We start from the raw sequence: 20,552 nt of genomic DNA, 5'->3' as shown, positions 1-20,552 counted from the left end.
GAAACAAGATGGTGTAATAGGAAAAAGAATGTGTTTATTTCATTTCTCAATTTTACAATGTGTGGGTAGAATAATACAAAAAGCAGAGGGGGGGAAAAAAAAAAGGTAAATAAAGCACATACTTGCATTGTGAGCAGTTTGGTGATGTCTTTGGTTGGCATTATCTTAATAAAACTAACACTTACACTATAATGTTAGCAAATGATATAAAGATATACTCTTTCTAATAATTAAACAAGTATGCTTCGGCCATTACAAAGAACTGTTAAATTAGATTGTGCAAGATCAAACAGTTGGTAGCGTCACATTTCTTATATCTTCAACAGAACTCTATATGGCAACTCATATATTTATTGTGATTTAGATAGCGCATACTCCTTATTTTACGGATACAAATTATTCAATACAAAGCTGGTGAATATTACTCACTTGTTGGAACATTCTCTAGGATTCAAAGCATTCTTTTTATAGATATGACAAATGTCAGATCGAAAACTAGAGATGATATGAATGAGAGGAGCATAGTTCCGTAGTAAGCTGTCGTTCCTACGAGCAACGGCTGCTAAATAAATTTAAACAGGTACTACTAATTTCCACACTTTGTGCTTCTACAAATCGATAACAGATTTAATCCATTAAATATTTTCTGTGTCTTATGTATTAAAAAGTAAACCTAAGAAAATATCCCTAGAAATTTAACACATTGATAAAGGGGGGGGAGGGGACAGTTGTGGCAACATATTTTTTTTCTTAAAATACAGATGATATATTGATGAGTTTGAGGGTAATGTACAAATTTGTGATGAACAAAATATAATGAAAAACCTTCTTAACGGTAAGATTTTTGGAATCTTGCTCTGGCACCACGACCACCGAATTTCTTTGGTTCCATTCTTCTTGAGTCGGCAACCAACAAAGTCTTGTCGTAAGAAGCGAAAATTTTCTTTAATTCGTTTTTAGAAGCTTCGTCAACGTATTTTTGGTGGTAAGCAACCAAACCTTTAGCAATAGCTTGTCTGATGGCGTAAACTTGAGAAACGTGACCACCACCAGTGACTTTAACTCTGATGTCGATACCTTGGAATTTATCTAAACCAACCAAAGTCAATGGTTCGTAAACTTTGAATCTTAAGATTTCTGGTTGGACCAAGGTGATTGGGGAACCATTAATTTTAATTAAACCTTTACCGGCTTTAACATGAGCAACGGCAGTGGCAGTCTTCTTTTTACCAAAAGTCTAGAAACAAAATTAAATTGTTAGTAAATAGTTCAAAGATGTATCTGGAGATATTCTATGAGACCAGTGAACCCCCTGGTATCGTTTAATGGTCACTAATAAATTATCATGTTCTGGTTACTGAATGATTCTTTTAAAACAAAGCTCCTGGTGCAATGCTGCTCTATATTGCGTTTATGTATCACTCTGGTTATCTATCAATTCATGGTATGCTTTACTTCATCCACTGTAAGGCTTGCACTTTTTGTTTTCCTTCTTTTAATGATCTTTCGTTTTAAAATTTTAATAATAAAACATCTCTCTATCTCTTTATTTCAATTCATTTACATACTTGAACAGATTGGGTTGACATTATTGTGTTGATGCTTGGCTTTCAGTAAAAGATGTTAGATTTCAAAAATTTTCCTGCTCTGAAAAAAATGTTCTGTTAGTGCGAGACACTCTCTACTAACAACAGTATTACTACAGAACAAACTACACCTTTGGAAAAAAAAAAAGAAAAAATTCGGAAACACTCTTCGCACCATAGTTAAATTACTTCCTGTACAATATTAGGGCTATAACCCTAGATTGTGTACAGTACATATAGTTTTGAACACAGGTTTTTTTTTTTTTCTGGTGGGTTTTTCAGTATGGGCTTGTTTCGCACTTACTAGAGTAAATCTGGTTTTTGCAAACAGTGGGGAGAAGGACACTACTATGGACTGGATTTCCTCGCACAATCAGACTTCACGCACTTTGAAAATTTTTCTAATTAAAACTACTTTTTATTGGAAAACAGTTCTATTTTCTACAAGTCTCTAACCACCAGAAAGCAACAATGGCTATTTCCAAGAACTTACCATTATTGAACAACCACTTTAGAAAGCACTGGCAAGAAAGAGTCAAAGTTCACTTTGACCAAGCTGGTAAAAAAGCTTCAAGAAGACAATCTAGATTGAGAAAAGCTGCCAAGATTGCTCCAAGACCAATCGATGCTTTAAGACCAATCGTCAGAGCTCCAACTGTCAAATACAATAGAAAAGTCAGAGCCGGTAGAGGTTTCACTTTGGCCGAATTGAAAGCCGTTGGTATTACTCCAAAATACGCCAGAACCATTGGTATCGCCGTTGACCACAGAAGACAAAACAGATCCCAAGAAACTTTTGATGCTAACGTTGCCAGATTACAAGAATACAAATCTAAATTGGTTATCTTTGACAAAAAGACCAAGGCTTCTGAAGTTGCTTCTTTCGAACAAGTTGCTGTCTCTGCCACCTTCCCAGTTGAACAACCAGCTCCAGAATCTGGTTTAAGAGCTGTTGAAGTTCCAGAACAAACTGCTTACAGAACCTTGAGATTGGCCAGAAACGAAAAGAAATACAAAGGTATCAGAGAAAAGAGAGCTAAAGAAAAGGCCGAAGCCGAAGCTGAAAAAGCTAAAAAATAAGCAAACTTGGCATTAACGAGGGTTGTTGTTTAGGAGATGTATAATACTTGAAACCTTTTTTTTTAATTATATATATAATATCAAATATAAAGGGAATACGAAAACATTGGTTTGTTTTTTTTAGATATTTCATGATCTGTAATCATTTTTGGGATGGAGATTAGTGGGTAAGTAGAAACTATCTCTTTAGTTTTTGGTTGTATAATGATATAGGCTACAAGAAAATGCACATTATTTATCGTTTTCATGCTTAACAACGGGTGCAAAACATATGCAAATTGAATCTACATAGAGACTAAATGAATTAGCTAATAAGATTAAGTTTGAATGTGTATTCCAAAGATATCGTAGACTATATTAATATAAAGAACCCAGTTATAATTGTTTTATGTTAAATGTGATTCTTTAAAAATGCCCATCCTTCACAAAAAATACCCAAAATTCTTAATAATACAAGTACCCAATAAAACAGATGTTAACCATATTGATTGGACCCTATCCTGTTTAATCGAATAAACCGAAACCCATATCGTCATCAGATTCTTCCTTGGCTTCTTCTTCTTTTTCTTCTTCAGCAGCTTCTTCAGCAGCGGCACCACCAGTGGCAGCACCACCAGCGGCAGCGGCAGCTGGAGCAGCAGAGAAGTTGAAGAAAAATTCTTTCAAGTCTTTACCTTCTAAAGCTTTGGCGAATAAATCGGCCCAGATACCTTCAACTTCAACATTGGCTTTGTTGGTTAAAGCCAATAATTTTTCAGAAGTGATTTCAACTTCGGCATCAGCTAAAATTAAAGCAGCGTATGATAATGCAGATTCAGTAGACATTGTAATAAGGAATTAACTAGAGATAATCAAATTAAGCAAAGCAGACTATTCTTAGTTTGTTGATATGGAGAAGACTCTGTTAAACATCGTGAAATATTTTTTTTTTTTTTCTCTCTTTTGTTCTCTGTGTGTAAGATAGTTTTGGTCAAACTGTAAGTATCTCGCGCACAATAGAAGTAAAGTAGTGCGCACGTGCACAAACACTATCTTTAGGGTTTTAGCCCTATAGAACAAATAAGTTGCAAAAAAAAAAACAAGGAAAACTACAGAATGAACTGGAAGTCTGAATACTACCACTTGTTGAAATATGTCGATTCTCATAGCAGAACCATAGAAAATGCATATCATGTACATTCAATCGTAAATTTATAGTCAATATTATTTTACATATTTAATCAAAGACCATCTCTTGCTTCACAGAATTCCAAGTACCAGTCTTTTGTCCATACTCTAATTCTCTTGCCGTAATATATAAAGAAGCTTGCTGATGCCATTATAACAAATTCAATGACTGCCAATATAATAAATGTTTTGGTATTTCCTAATGCATTTATGAAAGGGCTGCATGCAAACGTGAATACGCAACCAATACAATTGTTGATTACTGCAACCACTGTCATAGTTTCAATGACAGCGTTCGGATAACTATCCATAAGATATGACATTGACACGTCACCAGCACAACCATAACCGAAACCAATAAATCCAAGGCCAATATACGTAGGCACCCAGCTCCACACTTGATCTGTACCAACAGCAAACAATATGAGTCCTATCGGAGCGATAATAGCTGGTGGTAATAAAAACCATAATCGGTATTCAGCTTCCTGGATCCCGTTATTTCTTTTAGCTAAATACATGGTGAAATAATCTGAAAGAGTACCCGCAAAAAAACATCCAATAATGGCCCCAATTAAGCACGGTATATTCATCAACCCCACGGCAATATTACCATAATTGTAAGGAGGATCGTAGTACTGATCGTCTTCCACTGTAAGATAAAAGGTCAATAATGCGTTTTGAATGCCCCAACAAAAACCTGAGTAAATAACTGGTGGGTAAAGAAATACTTTCAACAATAATCTCAATTGATTCATATACTGTTTAAATCCAGTACCTTTGAGATTTGTAGCTGGGGTTATCATTGCAGTTCTTTTCCAATAAGAAATGGGAGGGTCATTTTCACCTTCATTTACCAAGTCGTCATCACTTTGTTCAACTTCTTTGCTTTTGACATTCAGTTCAATGTTAAAATCGTTTTGCTTTTCAGGAATTGAATTTTTGGAGTCCAGTTTATCCTTGCTATAATTGGAGTCAAAGGGAGATATGCCAGTAATAAATGGCTTGGTAAACTTTGCTCGATCAAAATAAGTTTCGTCCAAACAAAAGACGATTACCAACAATAAGGCACCGCTAATAATTGCAGCGATCCAACCAACCCATCTGAAACCAATGTTTTGCACAATAAAGGCTGCAATTAAAGGTCCCAAGTAGGTGCCCACGGAAGTTGCAACAATATATGACGTAAGTACAGAACCAAGGTTATGAGCAAAATAAAGTTCTGATAAACTTAATTGTACTTGAGCTTCAGCACAACTCTCACTAATACCAACAAACAATTGAGACCAAATTGAATCAGATGTACTTTTAACCAAGGCAAACCAAACTGCCCCTAATAAACCAAGAAAGATGCATATAAAGTATGTTATTTTTCGACCATATAATGACGACGCCGGTGTCAAAAAGAAAGTACCCCATCCAATACCTAAAAATAAAACTCCTGCTCCTGTATTCATTGCATCATAGCTAATGCCGTATTTTTCATTAAGTGAATCTTGGATTGATCCGGCGTCATTTGAAGTTGCTGCTGTGAAAGCAGTAATGAAGATGACAATAATAAAGTTACTAAGTTTTCTCCATTTACTCCAGTTTAATGGATCATTACATGAATTCGATGGTTGTGGAAAAAGAATTATATTGCCTCTTGTTTTCACTTTTGGTCGACTGGCAGCATCGCAGTGATACACATTTTCTTCTTCAGAATCAACTTCCAAGGAATAAATATTAAGTGTACCAGGGATAAAGTCCTCATTATGCAGATCGTTGATTTCCACTTTTGTTTGAACAGGTGATACAACAAAGTCAAGGTCAGTCATAACTAAATTTTGATGCAAACACTTGACCTTCAACAACAACAAACAAAAAAAAAAAAAGTTCACTAGATTTGGAGATTGGTACTGGTTAAAATAGTTTTGAAGATTTGGGTCTGGTTGATAAGGCCACCGCTTACCGCTCTATGTAGCAGTAGATTTTTGAATTCGATAAACAACACTAGTGGGGGAGAGGGGGGAGTGAAATAAATAAAAGTTGAACAAAATTAGTCTTATCTTTCAAGTTTAAATTTTTTTTTATGCACATTACTTATTCAATGTAAAAATTAAATTAAGTTAAACGGCACAAGATAAATCGTTATGCACTGCATAATAATCATCAGTAATGTGGAGAGCTGTTTTATGATACCAATAATTTTTAATAATTTGGGTGCAAATTGATTGCAACCATAATAGTATTATTATTGTTATTACCTATTGGAACATTAAAAATTGACTATTAAAAGAAAAGCTAGAATTAAGGTTTGACAGATTATTTGTTGGCTGGTCCATCCACCAAAGCTTTTCTTTTCTCTTCTGTTGAATGATATCCTCTTAATTTTTATTCTTTATTTTTTTTTTATCTGTTTCTGATTGATATTGATAATAACGACAATAATAATACTAATATTACAATCTACCAGATCACAGTCGCTCCAAGGGGTTTAGATATTGGAACATTGATCAAATCTTTAAATGGAAATTCTCAGTTGCGCACCATTTTTATTTTATTTTTTTTTTCCACTTACGCTTTGCTTTCCTAAATGGGAAAGTGCGGATAAGAGATTGGATATTGTTGTTGCAGCGAATAGAAACCACAATTCGGGATAGTAATCTCTAATAAATCAACTAGTACAAGAGTAATTCAAAAGTTGGCGTTTTTGATGTTCAAATAAACTTGATCGTTGCATTGGTTGCTTTTACCTACAAGTGCATTACAAGTTTTGTCTCAGATGACCTTTTCTTTTGGCTCCAAAATTGCAGAAATTTCTGAATAAAATAGTTTATACTTATAATTCATTTCTTAGCCCAAAAAACCTCCTTTACAAAATAGAATATAAACTCAACATCAGCAAAACACAATCAGTCTGGTAGTTTGCTTAATTTGGGTTTACCGATATATATATGACATGAACTATGAGTTATGATGGGTGACAGAACAGTAAAATGTGGTGAATGATTAGACCCTGAAATATATGGTAGTTTTTATTTTTCCCACAGATTGTTGGCCAGGATCGTCCATAATATAAAATCTGTTACAGTTTAGGCGTGAATATGCCTGTAAATTGCAAGCATAGAGAAACCCACAGAGGTTTCAAGTCTTGCTCCACCACAAGACAACAAGAATACCAAATTGCAAGAACAGCACTTACCACAATACAAAAAATTCTGTTCTGCTACTTTCGAAATACCTTTTTTATCAAATCAACAAGCCCTTGGCTGTGTTCTTCTTGCATTACATCACAACAACTGAATTTCACGCTTGGTTTTGATTTGTTTTTCTTGCAAATTGTTGCGTAATTACATATATTCTAGTATTTGCTTAACCAAAACAGAAATTACCAAGACGCACAATTGGAAACCTTTGTTTCAAATTTGGGACCTCACTCATGAATTGCCGCAAATAATCTCTAAGAAACAGTATCTATTTGAGCCTAGTTTTGTGCTTTCGAACGCCAATTGGCACCCAGTCGTGCAATATTTGCAAAAACTATAAAATTCAGATATTCCCGCTGGGCTTTGTTGCCAAATCACGGCGGTAACTGAATTTAACCCGTTTGGGATTGTGTGACAACTGATTGTACAATTAGTCTTTTTTTTACCCTTCTCTATTTCTCCACATGGTTCACCATTGGAAAAAGCCAATGTTTGTAAAGAAAAAGCATTCAGTGACCTTTTGCTTTGCGAGAAACTAAGGACTTTTTCGTTGCCGATTTCTTCTCATGACACAATATCAGCTGTATGAAACGAAACACATATGCTGAATCGCAATGGCATGTTCCCGCCTGATCCTATTGTACACGACTACAAGAAAATCTCCGAATTTCAATTCATTTCATTCTCTATCTGCAAAAAAAAAAAAAAAACCCGAGGTGAAATTATGACTAAATTGGCTTGCGGTAGAGTGTTTTCATTGCTATTGGCTAATCTTGTTTCTGTTTTAGAAGCTTGCTAAGAAATTGCTGAACAAAAGTAAACTGGTCAATTTCCCTGGTTAGTGGTGTCGTTTCACTTGAAATTTCCTTTCCGATTTTCATTTCAGCTAAGCCAAGTATATTGTTATTTGCCTGCTCGTTCTGTGGTACACATTCAAGCCTCCTTCCCCCCTTAAATTCTTTTTTTTTTTTTTTCTTTGGATTTCGGCCACGTGAAAAGAGAATGGGCTAATTATCCCAATTTATTTTCAAACGGTTGAAAAACTCTTTGTTTTGGCATTTATGCAAACCACGATGAAGGTTGTTGATGTAGATATGAATGATCTTAACGTTTTGATCTAGTAATTGTAAGATCCAATTCCAATAATAGTAAAATGGTTGATTATAAGCGGAATAATTTTTGGAAGGTCAAAGCTAAGTTTGAGTTAGAAACTTCGCGTTTCAGACCAAAATTTCTTTATTAAGCTTTTATTTCAAATTTTATCCCTGTGACACACAACCACCACCACCACCACCACCACAGCAGTTTAAGGGTGTTCTATTTTATTTTATTCTATTTAGCAGACTTACTTTGTGGCTTTCTAATTAGGAGGATTCCTTGTTGGCACTAATACACAATTTTCTATAAAATGCCCCTATTCTAAGAGAGTTTAATTTGATTATTTTTCTTGCTTGGCCTTGCGATTGTCCTTTCATCTTCCTTATTCACTCCCTCCTTTTCAAAGCAATTTATGTCATCAATTGAGATATCGAGACAGTCAGGTATTAAGCAATACGTAACACTCCCCGCTTGTAAGTGGAGGCAAACCAGTAGATGACAGCAGAGAATTAAACTGAGGGGTTTTTAGATAAATTAAATCACATTTCTTTGTATCACCAAAAGCAATTTCTAAGTTAATGGCATTATTCTGGTAATGAGAAATCTGAAGATTCGGAATAGACTTTGTAAGCGAAAACACAAGACATGATGTCATTCTATCATGACACAGCTAATAAAAATATACCTTACAAACAAACAAATGACCAATAAACAAAAACCATGGACGTATCTTGAATTTAACGATTGATGATACTTTTTGTTGTCACAACCTTTGCATGTAGATGTGTGTTCATGTGTGCTTCTGTATATCAATGTGAACGAGAGCGTGGTGTAGTACTTGAGATATACTAACAATGTCACGACAAATAAGTGAATGAAAAACACGGAATAATTTGATTTATCTCAACATCTCGCATAAAAGAGAAATGAACGAGGAAAGGAAGGAAGAAGAAAGACAAACCGATTGTTGTTTGAAGGAGTAATTGTTTTTTTTTGCAAGCAAGAAAAAAAAAAATGTGACAAAAAAAGAAACTTCGCGGCAAAACTTTTTTGCGATGCATACAAAAGATAAAACAGAAAGGAAAAACAAAATTGAGCCAGCTCTTTTCAACAAATTTCTTCATTCACAAAATACACCCATTCACATATGATTATTTAAAATAAGACAGAAAAAAAAGCAAAGAAAAAAAAAAAAGAGGGCAAGGAAAAATAAAAAAATTGCAACACACAAGTGTGTCCCACAAGGTAATAGCCAAAAAAAAATAACGAATCACAAAAAAAAAGAAAACAAGAAGAATAATTAAATTTTATTGGATTTTGTGTCTTAATTGCATTATAAGGTATGCGGAACAATGTATTGTTTAACAAACACAATCGCAAATTGATTTTTAAAACACTTTGTACACACTTCGGAATTCTCAAGTAAGTTTTAGCTCTCTACAAATTGCTAATATAAAAGTACCGAACGTCCACCCCTGTTGAATTCTAACATTTAAAGTATTGTTATTTCTCTTTCAAAACCTTGTTGATTCTGTTTCTGTTTCTGTTTTTATATAAAAATACACCAAAAGCTTCATTTTTTCTGAATTTCTGACACATTTACTCATTAACTTCAGATTTGTTTCCTTTTTTTTTTCCACATATTTGTACACTAACAAGTTTAGTAAAACCACACTGGAAGCTACATTTAATAACATCAAACGACAACTATTTGCAGGTATAACAATAAAAGAAAGACCAAGTCGCTTGCAATTTATATTGAATAATAAAAGAAAAAGAAAAGAATTAATATATTGCCCCAGATCTTGAGTAATTAACCTATTCTTTCTTTCTTTTTTACCCACCACAATATTGAAACATAACGATTTTTCTATTTTGCGGTCGAATTTGCAAGTCCTATTTAATAAAGCTCAAATTCAACAAGTAGCATTTCATTTCAATTAGATTTTCTTTCTTTCCTTTTTTTTTTTTTCGTTTCATTTCATTTCAATTGAATCAAACATACCAAAGATTAACATATAATCAGTTATGCAGTTATCATTCATATTAACATCATCGGTATTTATATTGTTGCTTGAATTTGTCAAAGCCCTGGTTATTTCTAATCCATTCAAACCAAATGGAAACTTGAAATTCAAGAGAGGAGGTGGTCATAACGTTGCTTGGGATTATGACAAGGATGTTATCAGAGGTGTCAATTTGGGTGGTTGGTTTGTCCTTGAACCATATATGACACCATCGCTTTTTGAACCATTCCAAAACGGGAATGATCAATCTGGTGTTCCAGTTGATGAATATCACTGGACACAAACTTTGGGCAAAGATGCTGCTCAGTCCATTTTGCAGCAACATTGGAGTACTTGGATCACGGAACAAGACTTTAAACAAATTAGTGATTTGGGATTGAACTTTGTTCGTATTCCTATTGGTTATTGGGCCTTCCAATTGTTGGATAATGATCCATATGTTCAAGGTCAAGTTGAGTATTTGGAGAAGGCCTTGGGTTGGGCCAGAAATCACAATATCAAAGTTTGGATTGATTTGCACGGTGCACCAGGCTCTCAAAATGGGTTTGACAACTCCGGATTGAGAGATAGTTACAATTTCCAAAACGGTGACAACACCAAAGTTACTTTGAATGTATTGAATACTATTTTCAAAAAGTATGGTGGCAATAACTACTCAGACGTTGTTATCGGTATTGAATTGCTCAACGAGCCATTGGGACCAGTCTTGAACATGGATAACTTGAAACAATTTTTCTTGGATGGCTACAATTCTCTTAGACAAACTGGATCAGTTACCCCAGTTATTATTCACGATGCTTTCCAAGTGTTTGGCTATTGGGATCAATTTTTGACTGTTGCAGAAGGTCAATGGAATGTTGTTGTTGACCATCATCATTATCAAGTGTTCTCTGGTGGTGAATTATCTCGTAACATTAACGACCACATTTCAGTCGCTTGTAATTGGGGTTGGGATGCTAAGAAGGAATCCCATTGGAACGTTGCCGGAGAATGGTCTGCTGCTTTGACAGATTGTGCTAAATGGTTGAATGGTGTTAACAGAGGAGCTCGTTATGAAGGTGCTTACGATAATGCTCCATACATTGGATCTTGTCAACCCTTCTTGGATATTTCCCAATGGTCCGATGAACACAAAACTGACACGAGAAGATACATTGAAGCTCAATTGGATGCTTTTGAATACACTGGAGGCTGGGTCTTCTGGAGTTGGAAAACTGAAAGTGCTCCTGAATGGAGTTTCCAAACTTTGACTTACAATGGTCTTTTCCCACAACCAGTCACTGATAGACAATTCCCAAACCAATGTGGTTTTCACTGATCTGGGAGTTCTTGATTCTACAAGAGCAATATTAATTATTTTTTTCTAAAAAATTTTTTTCTCAAAATAGGCTTTTACACGGTGTTTTCTTTTAAAGATTAGTTATAGAGTTTCAACATTTTTTATGATGTTGAAAATAATTATGAAAAAGTCTCATTGATTACTTTAACATGATCACTTGTTTATCAAGTTGACGATTTCTTTTCTTTCTTGTTTAATTGGACTTTACCTTTTATTTAGCCACTTCTGAATCTACCCAAGCAAGTAGGTTTTTTTTTTTTTTTTGTATTAATAATATTCTATATTCGTAGACATTAATAAAAACAGAGTGGTTTTGTTTATTTTCAGTGCTAGTAGGTAAGCATCGCAATGATTTGCAAGTGGTTGCATTTTTAGGAGAGAAGTATCCACTTGTTCTGTAGATCTAATTTGAGTTAGATAGATTCATTGTTTGCTTTGTTCTTGATTTGTTGGTTTATTTTATCTTCCCTATACTTTGCGCTTCGTTATTATGTTTTTACCGATAAATTTTAGTCAATTGCTTACCTTCTAAATATATCGACTTCAAAAAAAAAAAAAAAAGAAAAGATAAAAAGGTAAACAAAATACAAAGAGATTTCAAATCTAAGAATGTTAGGTGGACCAGGTTATCATTCACCATCATGAAGTTGCATAATCTAATTTTTCTTTTTTTTTTTTTTTTTCAACTTAGATTGACTCTAGAATCGCAACATCGCCATTCTTTTTTTAGCAACTTTATCTTGTGTACGACGCGATAAAGAAAAAATTATAAAGGAACCGCAGAAAAAAAAAAAATGTACAGTTGCATTTGCAGTTGCTCTTCTTCTATGGAATCTGAAATTCGCAAATCAATTCTTACATTTGTTTGATTGCAAACAAAATAGACACCACACGTTTCGACTGTAAGCAATGTGTTTGCTTAAAATCTTGAATAAGCCATTGCTGTGTAAACTCTTCTAATCAACACTACCTAGAACAAATCATTTTATACACAGCTTTTTCCGATATAGGGAGAATACAAACCTGTGCTACATAATTTCGAGCCTCTTCTTGTTTTGTTGTCCTATCTATTCAAAATATACCTTGTTGCTCTGGTACGATTGTTTTTAATTTCCCAGTTTTGATGAACGTTTCCACATTAGAAACTACCCATTCTTCCATATTCGTAAGTGCCTCAACAGAGTGTGTGCCCATATGGGGTAGAGCAATAACATTGGGTAAATTAACTAGTTCGGACGAAACTTCTGGTTCATGTTCAAATACATCGGCACCAAAAGCTCCAATCTTACCAGATTTGATCAAGCCTGGAAGCTGTTTTTCATCTATAATTGCTCCTCTTGCTATATTTACCAAAACCACGCCATCCTTCATCTTTTGAATGGCATCCTTGTTGATCAAGTGTCTTGTTTTAGCATTTAACGGGACCCCAATAATTATTACATCGGATTGCTTGAACAATTCATCCATAGTAACATACTCAGCTCCTTTTTCTAATTCAGGACTCAACTGTTTTCTGTTATAATAAACAATTCTATCAAACCCAAAGGGTTTCAATCTATCTCTAATAGCTCTACCTATGCCACCCATACCCAAAATACCAACCACTTTCCCTTGAGGCGTATGTCCAAGAGGAGCGCCTCCAGCCTCCTGGTCTCCATTTAAAGGCCACTCACCATTCATCAAAATCTGACGACCTTGTAGAAAATTCCTCATACAGGCTAATACTAAAAATACAGCCACATCAGCAGTTGGTCTTTCAACCGGCTCAGTCACATTCGATACCTGAACCCGCAATCTGGTAAATGGTTCAACGTCAACTTGATCGTAACCAGCACCACAGTGACTAATTGACTTTAAGGTTTTTGGCATATGCTGTGCCAAATCTGCATCAAAGCGTCCGGTTTCATTGACAGAATAAAATGTACGTGCAATGGAGGTGATGTCGTTATATTTTGTTTGCAAATCTTGAATGAATTGTTCACGAGTGGTTGATTCACATTGAACTACTTTTGCAATTCCTTCTAATTCAGACCATTTCTGTTTCGAATAAATAAACTCCCCTACAAGAAGAACTTTTGGTTTGGATGTGCCTGTTGTCATTGTTCAATTGAATTTGAAGATTTGCTGTATTTTCACAATTGTCAAATGTGCCAGTATTTATAGTACAACGACTCGAACAAATAACCAACAAAGAAAATTCATGCAAGATGTACTTCTTATATAAAATATAATTGAGCTTGTGTACTGATGTTGTGAATAACCACGGCGTTTGTTCTCGCACGTTATCTCCTTTTTCGGGAAGCGATGTCCAACTCTGAGTTCCCCCACACAAACGAGAGTCGACTCCGGAAATATGACTCACAGCTCACCTATTTGAAATTTAATTCCATTTTCTCCACCCTGTGCTTTATGGGAAAGTTCCACTTCAGTAAAAGAATTATCTATCAAAACCAAAAACAAAACATCTATTGAACGATTCTATTGTCTGTACTCAAACTACACATCTTCTATAACTTATACTTTTTGTATTGTTCGGAGGCGACTTCTCTAAGAGTTTGTATCACAACATCACTTGCATAGTCGTAGTCACTCAATTCATTGTAAACTTGACATGAAAATCTAGCAAACAATTTCCCATTGTGGGCAATACAAGGGGTGTAAGCCTTACGATCAAACATTTTATTATAAACATGATCATCAATAACAGACCAATTCTTCACAATCTCAGGATAATCTTTGGTAGGAACCTCAACCGTAACCATAGTACTGATCAAAGTAGAACCTTTTTGGTCTAAATATGAAGTCCCCCATTTTCTTGAAACCAACTCACCAACCTGTTTAGCTAAGCCGTGGCAATAATCATAAATCTTTGTTTCACCACCGCAAACCTCAGTTCTAAATTTAATAGCTTCCGGAATAACTTGAATTGACGCATAATTTTTGGTCCCGTAAAAGAAAAATCTGTCAATTAATCTGTTTTTCTGATCTTTGTCGGATAATTTGACATGATCTTCAAGATACAGATGACTAATTGGTAAAGTATGAACAACATTGTGGTGCTTAGGGTCAATATACAAAACAGCACATCCAAATGGAACATAAAACCATTTATGCAAGTTTGTAACGTAGAAATCTGGTTTCAAATCTCCTAGATCCTGTGGAATACAACCAATTCCATGCGCACCATCAATTAATGACAAAACCAGATACTTATTACAAAGCTTTGCCAATCTCTCGTGGGGGAAAACAACTCCCGGCATAGATGATATAGTATCAAACAAACAAAGCTTCGGTTTTTCTTCAACAAACATTCGTTCAAATTTAGACAATATTTCCTCATCAGTTATTGGGTAGTTTAAATTCACAACAATAAACTCAACTCCATATCTGTCATGCAAGAACTTGACCGTGTTCCCACAAGCTCCGTAAACTGTGCTTTGAATAACTAACTTATCACCTTTCTTAAAAGGGTAACTACGCAATATTGTATTCACACCAGAGGTAGCATTATCCACGAAGGCTAGATGATGGTAATCACACTTGAGCACTTTAGCTAATGCCTTCAACGACTCAATATAAATATCTTTAATATCATACTTCATAAATTTATCAGTGTATGATGCATTTTGGACAATCAACTCCAAATACTTTTTGTGGACTGGGGTAGGGGTCAAGCCATAAGACCCGTGGTTGATGGGAAATACATCATCATCCATATTAGTGAAATATTTAGCTCTGAATTGTTTTCCAAAAGGAACAATTGGAACACTCATTTTCTTCTTTGATCAAAACCCTGAACAGTTATGAACACCACCTGTTAGTATAAATGGAAAAAAAAAGACTCCTATTTAAACCAAAAAAAAAAAAAAAATAACTGAAAAACGTTGATAAGAGTCATAAATTATCCGGTACTGTTTTTGTGACACAATTAGTCACACCCCGGTTGGTAATAAAAGTGAGTTGGTATGAAAGAAAAGCCAGGGATATTGGCAAATGAGTAATAAGTATTGACATAATTCCGCTCTCCGTTACTACAGTCCACTCAAAAACAGCAAAGTTAGTCCATTTGAGTTCTATTGAAGCACGTCTCACAATATCATGTGTGGCTCGTTTTCCAAATACCCAATACTCAAAAGAATATCGTCAACAATGATTGATTTTTTTTTTTTTCTATTTTCAGCAACAAACACTAATAGTTTATAACAATTAAAGCCAATTGGAAACCAAATTGAAACCCGACGTAGGAAATCAAAGTCCACTTTTGTTCTCTTGCTTTTGGATTGCTCGTTTAGTTATCTTATAGAGGACCAGAAGAAGAAAAAAACACTGATCTGGAGAATTTAACATAGAAAAAAAGAATTATTAACGGGGTTGGGCATCGTCAGATATACCTTTAGTCCCATATACATTCTACATTCATGTCACTAAGGAATCTATTAGGACTACTGAAGCGATTGAATAGGCAAACCTTGTTGTTCCTGAAAATTCAACAGAAATCTTCAATTGGCCCAACTGTAATATCGGCAATACAACCACATCGACGTTTTTCCCCTTCATTAATTGCATCACATAGGAAACAAGCCAACCAATTTGACAAACAACAAAAGCCAATTTTAAAAGAGCAACTAGGAGACAGCATAAAACATGAGACAGAACTTATTCCCACAAAAGAACAGTTGTTGGCGAAAGCAAACAGCATGTATTCAAGATTGAAAATACGCTTGAAATGGCTTCTTAAAAAATCCAATCGTCCTTTCAACACTGACGACTACTCGGCTTTCTTCTCCTGGTTGGTTGTTGGAAATGTATTTTTGTTTTTTGTTGCCACAACCACTTTTGTATCGATTGTCATATTTACGGCCAACACAATGTTTGCTCAAGAATTCGTGGCTAGGAAATTGGGGGAGTTTATCACAAAAAATTCCAACTTAACAGTGACATTTGAGAACGCAATTGTTCCAGGCTGGTCAGATGGTAAAATAAGTTTTCGAAAATGTTTTGTTAGCAGAAGACCCAAAAGAGTGGAGAAATTTATCAAAGGCTCGCAACAGGAAGCATACGAAGAGAGCTTACAAAACGAAGGCACCAATGAAGATGAAGAGGATATTTTTGAGGATGACGGCAATTACACTCAATTTGATTTGACCATCGAGGAAGTGAATATATCTTTATCACTTAACAAATGGGTCAACGGCACTGGTATGATTGAGACATTGGAATTGAAAGGAATGAGAGGAGTGGTGGATAGAACTCATGTTCATTGGAAGCCCGACGACGATGCCACTAATTACAAGAATATACATCAACCTGGTGACTTTGAATTTGAATCATTCAAAATGGAGGATGTTTTGTTTACATTGATGCAACCAAATGGGTTCAGGAAGTTTAATGTTGCAATTTACAATTGTGAGTTATCCAAACTAAGAAAGCATTGGTTATTCTATGATTTTTTGAATGCTAATGTCATGAGTGGCGCATATGATAACTCTCTTTTCACAATACATAAGAAGCAGCGATTGAATGATTTCGACGAATACGCCTCTGCTAATGGTAACTTGCAGAAATGGAAACGAGTCACACGTATGAGAGTTGACTCTTTGAGTATTGATCATTTAAATACTGGCTTAGAAGGTCCATTTGGCTGGATTACAAGTGGACGAGTAGATATGATTGGCGATGTTATGGTTCCCCAAGAAAACAACGAGATGAATGTTTCTGAGTTAGTAAGCATGATTACCGATGCCATCAAAAAGGAGGCAAGTCGATATAAGAACCCCGAAGTGCAAGAGAAACATCCAAACTTGCGAACGAGATTAACTGCAGATGATTATCGCGATATTCTGAAATACTTTGTATTGGACCTAACCCTACGATTAAACAATGTGAGAGCAAAAGTCCCATTTAAATCGCCGGAATTGTCATATATCAATTATGCTCTTATCAGGCCGATCGTTGCATACATAAACTCAAAAAACAACTTTATTGAAATACACAATAGAATAGTTAAAAATCTACAGGATTTCAGTGGATCATGGACAATTTATGACTCTTTACTAATGGATGATATATCTGAGGAAGTGTACGACAATTTTGCAGAATATGTTGCTGATGAAGAAGCCCGTCTAATACGGTTGAAACGTATTGGATTCTGGTCTCTTCAATTATTGGTTCAACTTGTATTGTTTGGAGTTGGCGCCGTGGCATAAAAACTTCACCCCATTTATTTGTATATAGCCAGTTTATTTTATTCCGTTTAGTTCTAATAACGATTTATTGTTATAGGTTACAACATATTTTCTTCACATTCGTAGCAACAACACTAATAATGCAATGTAACAACATAAACTGAGAATAGTTAAAAAAAGAACAAAATCACCACTTGTTGTGAACATTTCCATATCCTTATCAGGATTGTAGTATACGTCAACTCTGGAGGATTTGAAAACACCAAGAAAATACAAGAGACATCCATAGATCGTATAGATGGTGCCAATCGGTAAAAACTCTTTAGAGAAGAGTTTGATAATTAATATTGAAAAGGAAAGACAACCGATAGCAGTTCGTGTATATGCCCCTTCATATGTTCTTTGGTGTGCTCTGATATCTTGCTTCAAGTTTGTAGCAAACAAATCCATCCTTGAAGGTAATCTGTTTCTGATAAAAGGAGCAGGCTCTGTCATTTTTGGTGCTCTATGTCAAACTGGACTGTTGATTTAAAAAAAAAAAAAAATAGGAGTACTATTATTCTAGTAGGTTTTGTATCAAGTATCTATCTGTTCATTCCTGGTTAGGTTAGTTTTTTTCTGTTCAATATATCACCACATTTTCTTTTTCTAAAACTTTTTCTTGGGAACTCAAAACATTTGTATATTTAATCTTATCAACAAGCTTCCACAATCTATTTCACTCACAATCAATAAATCAACATGGCACCACCAAAGAGATTTTGGGCTAGATTAAAGCTATCTCCCAAATTTTTAGGCACTTTGCCCGAGTTTCCAGCGTATATCTCAAAGTCACGTCTAAAGAAGCTAGCCCAAGAGGAAAGAAGATCCGGTACTACTTCAATGAACACGCTGCAGAGGTCGTCACCTGCACCTGAAGGAGGAGCATCTACCACTGGTACAACAATCAGTAATTACAAAGTGAATGTGGGGTTGAAGGAAGGGTCAACATCCGGATTAACAATCAACAGCATAACAAGCGGGCAATACTCTTTGGACAAATCAGGCAGACCAGCAAAACGATGGGTTAAAAAACCAAGGCTGTTTAAAACTTTTACTGGATTCAAAGTAACATGCGTGACGTACAAGCCTGAGCATAGTGCAGAAACAAAGGAAACTCAGAAAATCGAACAAAAAGAGTTGATACTGAATAGCAGTACAAATGGCACCACAACTCCAGGTAACACGTCAGCAACAAACAGTAAATAATACTTCTCATATAAGAATAAGAGGTCCAACGCCAGTATTTGTATTAGTATAGTGTTACATAATAGATTTTAGGAGAATTGAATTGAGGTTTTAATTTTGTCCTCACACATATTGTAGCAGGTTGTATTTTTTTGTTCTGGGCCAAAAACGAGACCTTAAATCAAAAAGTTTACCATAGAACAAAAAAACTTTTTCAATACTGGAGACTTATTCAATAACCAGGCTTTATTCGCTCTAATGTTAATACCGAGGAGAGGTCCCAGACTACTCAGTCAGGGAATATACCGGTTCTTATCCACCAAGACAAAAGAAGCTGAGTCATCAACTCAGTCTAATCATGTGATATCATCAAAACAATTATTGTATACAACCGATCCAACGTCGCCAGGTTCTATATTCTTTTTACCCCACGGTACCAGAATATTGAACAAATTGATACAGTTTATGAAGAATCAACAAACCAAGTATGGATTTCAGGAAGTAGTCACTCCTTTGATTTTCAAGACCAAATTATGGAAAAAATCAGGCCATTGGGACAATTATAAAGATGATATGTTCAAAGTTGTTGGTAATGATATAACGAAGGAGGAACATACTGACAATATAGAAGAGCATGAGTATGGCTTGAAACCAATGAATTGCCCGAGCCACTGCATGATATTTGCTAAATTTGATCGATCATACCAGGAATTGCCAGTGAGATACTCTGATTTCAGTTCATTGCATAGAAACGAAGCTAGTGGAGCCTTATCGGGATTAACCAGGGTTAGGAGATTCCACCAAGATGATGGGCATATTTTTTGTTCCATGGATCAGATTGACGGAGAAATTAAAAACACCTTAGATTTGATCAAAGACACATACAATGTGTTTGGTATCAACGAAATTGAGTTTTATTTGTCAACTAGACCCGAGGATAAATTTATTGGAAATATAGATACATGGGATATTGCAGAGTTGCAATTGAAGAATGTGTTGAATGCCACTGCTGGTGAGGGAAACTGGTCTATTAGAGAAGGGGATGGTGCATTTTATGGACCAAAAATAGATGTATTATTAAAAGATGCCTTCAACAAGAAGCACCAAGTAGGTACCATTCAACTAGATTTTCAATTACCAAATAGATTTGAGTTAAAATACGTTGGTGAAGATGGTAAACGTGACCATCAGCCAATACTTGTACATAGAGCCGTTTTTGGATCACTAGAGAGGTTCTTTGCTATATTACTAGACCATTACCAGGGGAAATGGCCATTTTGGATTAATCCAAGACAGGCATTAATTGTTCCGATCAATGAGTCACATGTCCCAGTCGCTGAGGAGTTGCAAAAGAAACTCAGCGGTGACATTATTAGTTGTGACAAAAGCATTGCCCCACTTACAGGGTTCAACTTTCACGTTGATGTCGATAAGAGAGGAGAAACAGTTGGGGCAAGAACCAAAGATGCCATCCAGAAAGGTTATTCGTATCTTATCATGATTGGTGATAAAGATATAGCAAATGGCACTTTTGCAGTTAGAAGTCGGGATGACAGAAAGATTAGAAATATGACTTCAGATGACATTTATAAAATGTTTATTGCATTAGAACAATCATACAAATAGAATCCTGTAAATATATTTACGTATAATACATA

General features: G+C 35.2%; 11 protein-coding genes across 11 annotated transcripts; 5 read left to right on the top strand and 6 right to left on the bottom strand. All coding sequences in view use genetic code 12, as the record gives it.

Annotated features, from left to right (window-relative positions):
• Positions 1–829: 829 nt before the first annotated feature.
• On the bottom strand, positions 830–1,589 carry CD36_02830 (40S ribosomal protein S16; the record flags this gene model as incomplete). The annotated part of the gene is made up of 2 exons (XM_002416910.1): positions 830–1,237; positions 1,569–1,589. 2 exons carry the CDS (start codon positions 1,587–1,589, stop codon positions 830–832), a joined length of 429 nt encoding a protein of 142 aa, XP_002416955.1.
• Positions 1,590–2,057: 468 nt separating this feature from the next.
• CD36_02820 (60S ribosomal protein L13) lies at positions 2,058–2,666 on the top strand (the record flags this gene model as incomplete). Its single annotated transcript, XM_002416909.1, has 1 exon — positions 2,058–2,666. The coding sequence occupies one exon, from the start codon at positions 2,058–2,060 to the stop codon at positions 2,664–2,666; it is 609 nt and encodes a 202-aa protein (XP_002416954.1).
• A 504-nt stretch (positions 2,667–3,170) lies between these two features.
• CD36_02810 (60S acidic ribosomal protein P1) lies at positions 3,171–3,491 on the bottom strand (the record flags this gene model as incomplete). The annotated part of the gene is made up of 1 exon (XM_002416908.1): positions 3,171–3,491. One exon carries the CDS (start codon positions 3,489–3,491, stop codon positions 3,171–3,173), a length of 321 nt encoding a protein of 106 aa, XP_002416953.1.
• A 395-nt stretch (positions 3,492–3,886) lies between these two features.
• On the bottom strand, positions 3,887–5,647 carry CD36_02800 (major-facilitator-like ion transporter, putative; the record flags this gene model as incomplete). Its single annotated transcript, XM_002416907.1, has 1 exon — positions 3,887–5,647. One exon carries the CDS (start codon positions 5,645–5,647, stop codon positions 3,887–3,889), a length of 1,761 nt encoding a protein of 586 aa, XP_002416952.1.
• Positions 5,648–10,144: 4,497 nt separating this feature from the next.
• On the top strand, positions 10,145–11,461 carry CD36_02790 (exo-1,3-beta-glucanase I/II, putative; the record flags this gene model as incomplete). The annotated part of the gene is made up of 1 exon (XM_002416906.1): positions 10,145–11,461. The coding sequence occupies one exon, from the start codon at positions 10,145–10,147 to the stop codon at positions 11,459–11,461; it is 1,317 nt and encodes a 438-aa protein (XP_002416951.1).
• A 1,092-nt stretch (positions 11,462–12,553) lies between these two features.
• CD36_02780 (D-isomer specific 2-hydroxyacid dehydrogenase, putative) lies at positions 12,554–13,582 on the bottom strand (the record flags this gene model as incomplete). The annotated part of the gene is made up of 1 exon (XM_002416905.1): positions 12,554–13,582. The coding sequence occupies one exon, from the start codon at positions 13,580–13,582 to the stop codon at positions 12,554–12,556; it is 1,029 nt and encodes a 342-aa protein (XP_002416950.1).
• A 407-nt stretch (positions 13,583–13,989) lies between these two features.
• CD36_02770 (peptide epimerase, putative) lies at positions 13,990–15,255 on the bottom strand (the record flags this gene model as incomplete). Its single annotated transcript, XM_002416904.1, has 1 exon — positions 13,990–15,255. The coding sequence occupies one exon, from the start codon at positions 15,253–15,255 to the stop codon at positions 13,990–13,992; it is 1,266 nt and encodes a 421-aa protein (XP_002416949.1).
• Positions 15,256–15,900: 645 nt separating this feature from the next.
• On the top strand, positions 15,901–17,688 carry CD36_02760 (mitochondrial distribution and morphology factor, mitochondrial precursor, putative; the record flags this gene model as incomplete). Its single annotated transcript, XM_002416903.1, has 1 exon — positions 15,901–17,688. The coding sequence occupies one exon, from the start codon at positions 15,901–15,903 to the stop codon at positions 17,686–17,688; it is 1,788 nt and encodes a 595-aa protein (XP_002416948.1).
• Positions 17,689–17,781: 93 nt separating this feature from the next.
• Positions 17,782–18,162, bottom strand: CD36_02750 (conserved hypothetical protein; the record flags this gene model as incomplete). The annotated part of the gene is made up of 1 exon (XM_002416902.1): positions 17,782–18,162. The coding sequence occupies one exon, from the start codon at positions 18,160–18,162 to the stop codon at positions 17,782–17,784; it is 381 nt and encodes a 126-aa protein (XP_002416947.1).
• Positions 18,163–18,408: 246 nt separating this feature from the next.
• On the top strand, positions 18,409–18,915 carry CD36_02740 (conserved hypothetical protein; the record flags this gene model as incomplete). Its single annotated transcript, XM_002416901.1, has 1 exon — positions 18,409–18,915. One exon carries the CDS (start codon positions 18,409–18,411, stop codon positions 18,913–18,915), a length of 507 nt encoding a protein of 168 aa, XP_002416946.1.
• Positions 18,916–19,152: 237 nt separating this feature from the next.
• Positions 19,153–20,520, top strand: CD36_02730 (threonyl-trna synthetase, mitochondrial precursor, putative; the record flags this gene model as incomplete). Its single annotated transcript, XM_002416900.1, has 1 exon — positions 19,153–20,520. One exon carries the CDS (start codon positions 19,153–19,155, stop codon positions 20,518–20,520), a length of 1,368 nt encoding a protein of 455 aa, XP_002416945.1.
• Between the last annotated feature and the right edge of the window lie 32 nt (positions 20,521–20,552).

Source organism: Candida dubliniensis, chromosome 1 (assembly GCF_000026945.1).
Source record: "Candida dubliniensis CD36 chromosome 1, complete sequence".
Classification (NCBI taxonomy): Eukaryota; Fungi; Ascomycota; class Pichiomycetes; order Serinales; family Debaryomycetaceae; genus Candida; species Candida dubliniensis.
Note: the sequence above shows the minus strand (reverse complement) of the source record. Positions and strands in the feature narration are given on the sequence as shown.